This window comes from Camelina sativa, chromosome 11 (assembly GCF_000633955.1).
Source record: "Camelina sativa cultivar DH55 chromosome 11, Cs, whole genome shotgun sequence".
Classification (NCBI taxonomy): domain Eukaryota; kingdom Viridiplantae; phylum Streptophyta; class Magnoliopsida; order Brassicales; family Brassicaceae; genus Camelina; species Camelina sativa.
Genome location: NC_025695.1, coordinates 13,523,182 through 13,533,357, shown reverse-complemented (window position 1 = coordinate 13,533,357; position 10,176 = coordinate 13,523,182). Strand labels below are relative to the sequence as shown.

At 39.8% G+C, this 10,176-nt stretch overlaps 7 protein-coding genes across 8 annotated transcripts in view; 5 read left to right on the top strand and 2 right to left on the bottom strand.

Annotated features, from left to right (window-relative positions):
- LOC104723204 (protein CHUP1, chloroplastic-like) overlaps positions 1–4,416 on the top strand; it is an 8,054-nt gene extending 3,638 nt beyond the window's left edge. Inside the window, exons 2-7 of the mRNA XM_010441535.2 lie at positions 1,570–2,377; positions 2,574–2,705; positions 2,796–2,977; positions 3,068–3,179; positions 3,892–4,029; positions 4,116–4,416. Of these exons, the coding sequence (XP_010439837.1) occupies positions 1,570–2,377; positions 2,574–2,705; positions 2,796–2,977; positions 3,068–3,179; positions 3,892–4,029; positions 4,116–4,247 (1,504 nt within the window). The 3' untranslated portion in view covers positions 4,248–4,416. The remainder of the gene's footprint in view (positions 1–1,569; positions 2,378–2,573; positions 2,706–2,795; positions 2,978–3,067; positions 3,180–3,891; positions 4,030–4,115) is intronic.
- LOC109127200 (protein CHUP1, chloroplastic-like) lies at positions 2–1,481 on the top strand (the record flags this gene model as incomplete). Its single annotated transcript, XM_019231708.1, has 2 exons — positions 2–1,147; positions 1,344–1,481. Coding segments are annotated over 2 exons (1,284 nt in total), but the record flags the coding sequence as incomplete, so codon positions are not given.
- LOC104723205 lies at positions 4,314–5,767 on the bottom strand. The gene is made up of 5 exons (XM_010441536.2): positions 5,631–5,767; positions 5,185–5,254; positions 4,913–5,035; positions 4,721–4,809; positions 4,314–4,631 (listed from the first exon to the last, which is right to left on the bottom strand). Exons 2-5 carry the CDS (start codon positions 5,249–5,251, stop codon positions 4,536–4,538), a joined length of 375 nt encoding a protein of 124 aa, XP_010439838.1. The 5' UTR covers positions 5,252–5,254; positions 5,631–5,767; the 3' UTR covers positions 4,314–4,535.
- LOC104723203 (replication protein A 14 kDa subunit B) lies at positions 5,955–6,904 on the top strand. 2 transcript variants are annotated; one of them, XM_010441533.1, is made up of 3 exons: positions 5,955–6,063; positions 6,292–6,553; positions 6,663–6,904. In XM_010441533.1, the coding sequence occupies exons 2-3, from the start codon at positions 6,298–6,300 to the stop codon at positions 6,725–6,727; spliced, it is 321 nt and encodes a 106-aa protein (XP_010439835.1). In that variant the 5' UTR covers positions 5,955–6,063; positions 6,292–6,297; the 3' UTR covers positions 6,728–6,904. The 2 variants fall into 2 exon arrangements, with proteins under 2 accessions (XP_010439835.1, XP_010439836.1); XM_010441534.1 differs by having other exon boundaries at positions 5,957–6,087.
- Positions 7,171–8,416, top strand: LOC104723201 (probable inactive dual specificity protein phosphatase-like At4g18593). Its single transcript, XM_010441532.2, has 3 exons — positions 7,171–7,251; positions 7,716–7,971; positions 8,070–8,416. Exons 2-3 carry the CDS (start codon positions 7,719–7,721, stop codon positions 8,255–8,257), a joined length of 441 nt encoding a protein of 146 aa, XP_010439834.1. The 5' UTR covers positions 7,171–7,251; positions 7,716–7,718; the 3' UTR covers positions 8,258–8,416.
- Positions 8,623–9,427, top strand: LOC104723199 (pollen-specific protein-like At4g18596). Its single transcript, XM_010441530.2, has 2 exons — positions 8,623–8,895; positions 8,985–9,427. Exons 1-2 carry the CDS (start codon positions 8,724–8,726, stop codon positions 9,329–9,331), a joined length of 519 nt encoding a protein of 172 aa, XP_010439832.1. The 5' UTR covers positions 8,623–8,723; the 3' UTR covers positions 9,332–9,427.
- LOC104723200 (scar-like domain-containing protein WAVE 5) overlaps positions 9,455–10,176 on the bottom strand; it is a gene marked incomplete in the record, with an annotated part of 13,338 nt that continues 12,616 nt past the window's right edge. Inside the window, 2 exon segments of the mRNA XM_010441531.2 lie at positions 9,455–9,653; positions 9,769–10,176.

Below are 10,176 nucleotides of genomic sequence, written 5' to 3'. Positions count from 1 at the left end.
TCCACCTCCTCCTCCGTCTCTTAAACCGCCTTCTTCCGGTTCTACTACTAAACCGTCTACTAATCATCCTGGTAAACCGGGTTTCACTCGCTCTTTCGGCGTTTATTTCCCACGCGCTTCCGCTCAAGTCCACGCTGCTGCTGCTGCTGCTTCACAAAACGGCGTCGTCTCTGAGCTTCGTCGTCAGGTCGAGGAGCTTCGTGAGAGAGAAGCTCTGTTGAAAACAGAGGTCCTCGAGCTTAAGCTTCTCAGAGAGTCCGTTTCAGTCATCCCGTTGCTCGAGTCGCAGATCGCCGAGAAAAGCGGCGAAGTCGAGAGTTTGAGGAAAGAGACGGCGAGGTTAGCGGATGAGAACGAGACATTACGGCGAGAGTTTGACAGGAGCGAGGAGATGCGGAGAGAGAGCGAGAGGAGAGAGAAGGAAACAGAGGCGGAGATAGTTGAGCTTCGGAAACTTGTTGTTTCGTCGGAGAGTGACGACCACGCGCTCTCGAATTCGCAGAGGTTTCAGGGTTTAATGGATGTGTCGGCGAAGTCGAATCTCATCAGAAGTTTAAAACGGCTCGGGTCGTTGAGGAACATACCCGACCCGATTCAGAACCAAGAGAACAGCAAAAGCGTTTCTTCATCCGGCGACGCCGACGGCGACATTTATCGGAAAGACGAGATCGAGAATTATCCTCGGAGCTGTAACTCGGACGAGTTCACCGAGTCGTCGTCACTCTCAACAGTCAGATCTAGGGTTCCGAGAGTCCCTAAACCACCGCCGAAACGGTCATTTTCTTCATTAGGTGATTCGACGGAGAACAGAGCAGATCCTCCACCGCCGCCGCAGAAATCTATTCCGCCTCCTCCTCCTCCGCCTCCACCGCCGCTTCTTCAACAACCACCACCACCTCCGTCTGTTTCCAAAGGTCCTCCTCCGCCTCCTCCACCGCCGCCGCCGAAGAGTTTAGGCATTGCGTCGGCGAAAGTGAGAAGAGTACCAGAAGTCGTGGAGTTTTACCACTCGCTGATGAGAAGAGACTCAACAAACTCGAGAAGAGATTCCACCGGTGGTGGCACCGCCGCAGAGGCGATACTCGCTAACTCCAATGCTAGAGACATGATCGGAGAAATAGAAAACCGATCGGTTTATCTTCTCGCGGTAATTATCAAATCTAGCTCTTTAACCGGTTCAGTACATTTCGGTTTAGTTTCTTCAATCTCTGACTTTGAGTGCGTCAGTGAGAATTGACTGGGTCGTTCGTTCCACTTTTTCCTCGTCCTTTTTCGAGTAACTACTTTTAAAATTTTAAAAAATTATAAACCGGTTTTGGTTTAACCTTAACCGAAAATTGCAGATAAAAACCGACGTGGAAACGCAAGGAGATTTCATAAGGTTCTTGATCAAAGAAGTAGAAAACGCTGCGTTTTCAGATATCGAAGACGTTGTTCCTTTCGTCAAATGGCTCGACGACGAACTCTCTTACTTGGTATGATATGAAGAAAGCTTTCTTGGTTTGCTTCTTTGATTAAATAGAGATTTGACGTATTGAATTCTTTTTTGATGTCTCTTNAGACGGCGAGGTTAGCGGATGAGAACGAGACATTACGGCGAGAGTTTGACAGGAGCGAGGAGATGCGGAGAGAGAGCGAGAGGAGAGAGAAGGAAACAGAGGCGGAGATAGTTGAGCTTCGGAAACTTGTTGTTTCGTCGGAGAGTGACGACCACGCGCTCTCGAATTCGCAGAGGTTTCAGGGTTTAATGGATGTGTCGGCGAAGTCGAATCTCATCAGAAGTTTAAAACGGCTCGGGTCGTTGAGGAACATACCCGACCCGATTCAGAACCAAGAGAACAGCAAAAGCGTTTCTTCATCCGGCGACGCCGACGGCGACATTTATCGGAAAGACGAGATCGAGAATTATCCTCGGAGCTGTAACTCGGACGAGTTCACCGAGTCGTCGTCACTCTCAACAGTCAGATCTAGGGTTCCGAGAGTCCCTAAACCACCGCCGAAACGGTCATTTTCTTCATTAGGTGATTCGACGGAGAACAGAGCAGATCCTCCACCGCCGCCGCAGAAATCTATTCCGCCTCCTCCTCCTCCGCCTCCACCGCCGCTTCTTCAACAACCACCACCACCTCCGTCTGTTTCCAAAGGTCCTCCTCCGCCTCCTCCACCGCCGCCGCCGAAGAGTTTAGGCATTGCGTCGGCGAAAGTGAGAAGAGTACCAGAAGTCGTGGAGTTTTACCACTCGCTGATGAGAAGAGACTCAACAAACTCGAGAAGAGATTCCACCGGTGGTGGCACCGCCGCAGAGGCGATACTCGCTAACTCCAATGCTAGAGACATGATCGGAGAAATAGAAAACCGATCGGTTTATCTTCTCGCGGTAATTATCAAATCTAGCTCTTTAACCGGTTCAGTACATTTCGGTTTAGTTTCTTCAATCTCTGACTTTGAGTGCGTCAGTGAGAATTGACTGGGTCGTTCGTTCCACTTTTTCCTCGTCCTTTTTCGAGTAACTACTTTTAAAATTTTAAAAAATTATAAACCGGTTTTGGTTTAACCTTAACCGAAAATTGCAGATAAAAACCGACGTGGAAACGCAAGGAGATTTCATAAGGTTCTTGATCAAAGAAGTAGAAAACGCTGCGTTTTCAGATATCGAAGACGTTGTTCCTTTCGTCAAATGGCTCGACGACGAACTCTCTTACTTGGTATGATATGAAGAAAGCTTTCTTGGTTTGCTTCTTTGATTAAATAGAGATTTGACGTATTGAATTCTTTTTTGATGTCTCTTTCAAAAGGTTGATGAGAGAGCAGTGTTGAAACACTTCGAATGGCCGGAGCAAAAAGCCGATGCTTTACGAGAAGCAGCGTTTTGTTATTTCGATCTTAAGAAACTCATATCAGAAGCTTCTCGTTTTCGGGAAGACCCTCGTCAATCTTCAGGCTCTGCTCTTAAAAAAATGCAAGCTTTGTTTGAAAAGTAAAAATTTTAAAATCCAAAACTTACAGAACTCTTTTGATTGTGAGATGACTAATCAAGGTTTTTTTTTTTTTTGGTTGGTTTTTAAAGGTTAGAGCATGGTGTTTATAGTCTGTCGAGGATGAAAGAGTCGGCTGCGACTAAATTCAAGAGTTTCCAGATTCCGGTTGATTGGATGCTCGAAACCGGCATTACTAGCCAGGTCAGCAACATAGCTAATCTCGAGATTTACATTACTGATGCTTTGGTGTTACTTGCTACTAGATTACAATATTGGTTCTTTAAATGGTCATGACTCATGATCAATACTTCCCAATTCTGTGTGCAATTATTGCATTTTGATTGGATGATAAAATTCATTTTGGAATATAGAAAACATATAGGGTTAGATCACAAGAACAACAATTCTTATGGTCCCCAATTTCTGATAAAAGTCAATTGTTGAGGGCAGGGCAATTGTGAAAAATTGTTTATTTGGACACTGTCTTCTTCACTCTATTATTAGTTTTTTTTGCTTGTTGACATGGTGAATGAATGTACTAGATGACAAATTCAGATAGATACAAATTATTTCAGCAAAAGTAAACTTGTTGGATACAGTGTTTTACTTTAATTTTTTTGGTGGGGTTTTTCCTATGTGCACGCCTGTGATATTTTTCGAGATTTTCTCCTATTGTATCTTCCTGTCTGTTTCCTTTGTTTTCTTGCTTCGGGATTCATCAGTTTTTTTTTTAATACATACGCACACACCACAAGTAACAAATAGACAAATCAACAGAGAGATTGGAATCAGATTCTCTAATGACTTTGGATACCTTCTTTCTCACTCATATTTGTTTAGTAATAACTTAGAATAAGGGTAAAGATAGAAGTTTCGTATTAAGTGTCTTGTTTTGTTACGAATGGGATTTCAGATTAAACTAGCATCCGTGAAACTAGCGATGAAGTATATGAAGAGAGTATCAGCCAAGCTCGAAGCCACTGGAGGTGGTGGTCCTGAAGAGGAAGAGCTTATTGTTCAAGGTGTTAGATTCGCATTCCGTGTTCATCAGGTAAAAGAGACCTTGATCATCGATTTGGTTTTGTTACAACATTTGTTTTGTCCAACGCTCTTATAAACAATGTTGTTTTTGTTCAGTTTGCCGGAGGATTCGATGCAGAGACAATGAGGGCATTTCAAGAGCTAAGGGATAAAGCAAGATCATGTCATGTTCAGTGTCAAAGCCAAACACATCAACATAAACTTTGTTATCGATCTACCCCTTGTTGAAGAAGCAAACTTAGCTTCATATATATCCAACCTCACTGTTGTCATTATCTCGATCGATTCAATTTGTTTTTTTTTTTTTTATCTAGACCGATAACTCTTGTGAATATACGTTCTTTTCTTGCTGAATGAAACAAAGAGAGGATAAATCAATCAAAAACCATCTTTATCATATGTACTGCTAATAAAAGTTATAACAAAAAAAATGTCTCAGAAAGACAGAAGTAAAACTAAATTCCATTGTCCTAAAACCAAGAACTCAGAGCATGCACTTATGATTGCACCTCCTACTTACACAACCACCCAACTATCACTTTTGTCACTTTTGTATCCCGCATCTTCGGATTCAGACCCATCACCATCAACTGCATCTTTACAGAGTTCCATCTGAAAACATAAAGGACGTATTTGTTAGGACAAAGGAATTAAAAAAAAACAGAGTTGAAAGACATGTCCTGAGAAACAAGAATACACACCATTTGAAGAACTGCTGCTTTCTCTATTTTAGCATTGGGTAAAGCTTCAACAACATTGTCCACAATAACATATTCGTCATCTGAATGACCTGATCAAAGACAGTACAGATCGATAAAGACCGGATTTAGTTACCCCTTTCAGATAAATTCGCAACAATCTCATATAAAAGGAGAAAAAAAAACTAAAATTACCTTTGTCAGCCTCCTCCATTGCAGAGTCACCTTCATCATCAGATGAGTATTCGTTGTAGAAGTCAAACGTATCAAAAGGAGGAAGAACCCTACGAGGTCGAATCAAATATGGTAAAGGCACTCCTGCAAAAAAAAAAAAAAAAAAAAAAAAACCAAAATCAACCAAGACACAAAATTTTCCAGTTCAAAAAACACAGAACATGAAACAAAAAGGAACATAAAAATCAAATTGTTGAACAAGACCAAACCGTGACACAAGTGAATCAACTCACCATTACAGCCTTTCCTCTTACGAGAATCCATGAGACAATCAGCATAAACTGGTTCCAACTTCGCCATGTCCTGATTCAGAACAGTAATTCATTATCAATCAAGTGAAGCAATTGTGAGAACTTACTTTTATGAGAACCAAAGAGATCAGCCTAAACCTAAAGTACCCTCAAAAAGAGAACCCTATATTAAAGTTTGTATACCCAATCGACTAAAAAAGATTGAAAAATTTATGAAAGAACCCTTAGAGGATTAAGAAACTTATCATCTTTGTACACCTGATCGACGAAAACATATTAAAAACAAGAGATTCATATCGTTCGAAGCAGAGATATGCAGGAAAATTACTCCGCAAGCAAAAACAAAAACAAAGTAAACCCTAGTTTCCGTAACCAAACCTCGAAGGAAAAAAAAAAAATCAGTATGAAATAGTTATGTATGATATTACCTTAAGAAGATTAAAGATGAAACTGCTAAATCAGATCTCTCGAAAAATTGGATGGTCGTTCGAATTATCAAAAACAACTCAGTCAGGGGGAGAAGAAGAGCAGAGAGATTAGCGGTGGCTAAAACTTGAGATTAACGATTCTGGGAGGTGTATCAGCGATATAAATAGGGTTTTTATTCATTAATTTGTTTCCTTTTTCTAAAAGGTTTTATTAATTATTTTTAATAGCTGACGTGTCATTGATTAAACCAAAAATTCAAGCGGTTTAGATTCCTTATAAACCGGTTCGGTTAACACTATTATTATTTCTCGAGCCGACCTCTCTCTCTCTCTCTCTCATCTTCTCAATTAGTAAATCAAGAAAAATTAGGTTTTTCTTCCCGCCGAACACTCACCGGAAATTGTATCCGCCGTCTCTCATTTCGTCTTCCGGGTACTGTCAAATCACAAGTCCTTAGTAAGAATTTCGAATCTTTAGGTCTGCTTAAGTCGTTTTTGGTAGTTATGTTCTTCTCTTTGCTTTAGGGATAAATACTTTTGTTTTGACTTAGATAAATATGAAATTTGATAACTTAGGTTTTGTATGTGCGTTACATCAAATGAGGAAAAGACTAATAACAATGTTGTGGGGNTTTTTTTTTTTTTTTTTTTTTTGTTATAGAGAAAAATGGATACAACAAGTCCTGCTGTATTTGTGAATGGAGCGTTGTTGAGAAGGTACATTGGTCAGAAAGTGAGAGCAGTGATTCAAGTGATCAGGTCAGAAATTGGATCCGTGGTTGGTAAATCGACTGATGATCAACAGATTGTTGTCAAGGGATCGCCTCAACCGCCTTTAACTAGTTACCTTGAGGTGATTGGGATTGCTGAGAGTGACAACACCATTCGTGCTGAAGTTTGGACCAACTTTGGTGATAGTTTCGGTATGCTTAAAAGTTCTTTCCTTTTAATTAATTTTCTTCTGAATTGAGTTTAATTGGTTATCCAAAATCCTTTTGTGTCTTGAGTTGGATCTTGTTTGGTTGCTTGCAGATGCACAGAACTACAATGAACTATGTAAGCTTGCAAATGGTGAGTTTAGGCACTTGTTCATCTAAAATCACAGGGCACACGGCCTCAGGGATAATAAAAAAGTAGAAGTTGTTTCCTAGCATTTCATATTCCCTTGTAGATTCTTGAGGTTGGAGCTATTGAGATATCTCTCAGCATTTGATCTTTGGTTGTTGAAATATTGCTCTTTGAATCATATGTTTCTGGTTTCAGTGTTTTGGTTCCTCTTTGCTTTTCTTTTGATTTTATTTATCACACAATTTGGTTCCTAGCTAGATTGATTTGGTGAGTAAAACTACTACATCTACATAAAGAAAACACACAATTATTGGTCACAAAAAAAGTATACACACAACTTTGTTTATCATTCTACCAAAGCCCACGGCCCAGTCCAGGTTAAAACGACATGAGACTGGTTTGGTTGAACCGGACTATTGAGAGATTTAATTCATTGATTTAAAGAATCAAAAACCTTAAAAAACCTAAACCGAACAGACTTTTTTTGTGACGAAGAACGAAATCAGTGTAGCACACACACGACACGAGACGCCTTGGCAAAGGGGATTTTGAGGTTTTGATTGCTTTGGTGTTTTGTGTTTTTGTTTTTGCGATTCTGATTCTTTTCTTCAGTTTTTGGGCAAATCACTACTCTTGCAATTGAATTTTATGTGTCTTTGGTTTGTTGGATTGGTTAATCAGTGGACTCAGAGGAAAATCATTTCTTGTTGGAAAGCTGAGAACTTTATTAGGGATTTGAGAATTCTGCAATTAAGAAAGATTCACATAGGATCAATTTTTGGTTTTGTTGATTTATAATTGCTCTGTGATAGTTTTGGACTTGTTGGTGGCTTCAAAATCAAAACTTTTTGGTACTCAAGTTAACAATAAATTGGAGATCTTTAGTCTCGTTTGTATTATTAACTATGGCATTCACTGTCTCTCTGTTGACCTTTTTTATATTGATCCTGAACCATTTGGTGGATATCATTGGATTGTGAAACATAGTCTGAGTATTCTCTTTCTTTAATCTTGTAGGCTATGACTGAATTGCAAATGGAGGTAGATACCAATTCTTCATTGCAGGAGTCTGTCCTGAAGGAGCCTGTCCCGAAGCCTCAAGTCATATACAGATGTAAGAAATGCAGAAGGATAGTAGCTGTTGAGGAAAACGTTGTCCCACATGAACCTGGTAAAGGTGAAGAATGCTTTGCTTGGAAAAAGAGAAGCGGAAACCCCGAACATGTGCAATGCTCTTCCATCTTTGTCGAGCCTATGAAATGGATGCAGACAAGTGAGAGAATCTTTCTTAATAATTCCTTAACAAGTGAGAGTCTTTCATCCAGTTTCTTTCTAATGATCTTATTATTAACACCATTTGATTTTTAACAGTACATGATGGATTGGTGGAAGAGAAGCTTCTTTGTTTTGGATGTAATGGTCGGTTAGGTTATTTCAACTGGTCTGGGATGCAATGTAGCTGCGGCGCATGGGTTAATCCGGCTTTCCAGCTTAATAAAAGCCGGATAGACGAGTGTAAATCCGAGCCAAACCCGAACCTAAAGACAGAAACTGGATGAAAGGAGAAGATTTTAAACTCTTTGAGATAATAAGATCAAATGAAGCCATATTGTGTTGAATGTCCTAAAAGGGGTTTTTTGGTTACAAAATCCAACAATGTTTATTAGCTTAATCTCAAAAGTGTTGTTTGAATTCAAACAGAGTTAGTTATGTGTATTCTTCTTTTGTCATTCTAATTTTAGGAGTTAACCCCAAGACAGAAAAAATAGGGAGACAAAAGGTTACACATATGGAAATTAGAGGCTATAATTAAAACAATTAACTAATTAGTTACTAATGAACGATTAGTTTCTAATTAGCTAAAAATAACAGTTGGTTTTTATTTATTGTTTTTGTATAAAACCGAACTTTGTGGCTCTTGTGAATTAGTTGTCCTCTTCTCTAACGACACCTCAAGAAAAAAAACGATTACAAAAGAGAAGAGGTATCAAAAAAAGACCAGAATCTTTAAACATTTTCAAACAAATGGCATCCAAAGCCATCTTCTTCTTCTTTGTCTCGGCCGTGTGCCTATCCTCCCTAGCCGGCGTGGCCATCGCTGACGCCGATGACTTTGACCGTTTCCAGATTCAGGGATCGGTTTATTGTGATACATGCCGTGTCCAATTCATTACCCGTCTCAGCAAATTCCTTGAAGGTAACATTTCCATACACATCTATCTACACATATCGTTTATATCATTAGTTTTATGGTTATTATAATTTCTACATTTGTGATTTTTTTAGGAGCGAAAGTGAAGCTAGAGTGCAGGAGCAGAGTAAACGGAACAGTGACGTTGACAAAAGAAGCCGTAACAGACAAGTCAGGGAGCTACAAAATGGAAGTGACCGGTGACCACGAGGAGGAAGTTTGCGAGCTCGTGCTCGTTGAATCACCAGACAGTGAATGCAGTGATGTTAGCAAAGAGGCTTACCTACGTAACGCCGCTAAGATCAGCCTGACCGCAAATGACGGAATCGTCTCTCACGAGACACGTATCGTTAACCCTCTCGGTTTCATGGTTAAGACTCCCTCAGCTGAATGTCCCGCTGCTTTCAAGGAGATTGGAATCGTCCCTGACGTTACTTTCTAAATATGATGGCGACTTCAAGATCGTCGTCATGTGATGTATTGTTTGTTTTCACTTATAACCAAAACAAAAGAATGTAATTTGATAAAATACAAAAAACAACGCGGTAATTAAATAATTTATTATCTTTTTTTTTTCTAGAGCGTCAAATTTATATTTCTGATTTATAAAAAGATTTGTTTTTTTACATGAAATCAGACAATTGAAATGGCAAGAGGAATGTACAAGTACAACAAAGATTCAATTGTTAGATTCGTTTGATTTTAAGTTCAGCAAGACACTATCACCGATTTATCTTTCACCACCGTCATCTGTAGCTAACAGCCTAATTAACAGTTAAGAATTTGTTCGTTAGTCTCATGAGGCTAATGATCTAAGAGTCTACGACTAACGCAGATGATTTAAGGGAACGAAAGGAGAGTGAGTTTTGCTATATGTACCCGGGAGATTGATCTTGCGTATTCTTCGGAACTGTGTCTGCTTCATTACTGGGACTGTTTTTTGGTTGATTTGGTGGCCAATCACGGATGATCTCTAAGACAGATGGTTTGTATTCTGGCACTTGTTCTTGCTCTAGTCTTGAAGATGTGGATTGATGGTCTACGGCGTCGTAACATGGAAGATCCAGAAACGAACCAGAGAAAGAACCCATATCACCATGCCTACTTTTCTCTCCAACTTGCTTCAAGCTTAAATCAGATTTTCTAGGACTTTCATCAGATTCCCACAGCTCAGAATCCGACAAACAATTGTCTGAAACACATGGAGATGACTGGCAAAAGGTATCACTGTTGTCGTCATCATCAGAGTTGCTAGCCTCTGGAACTAACTGAAACGAAGGGAACATA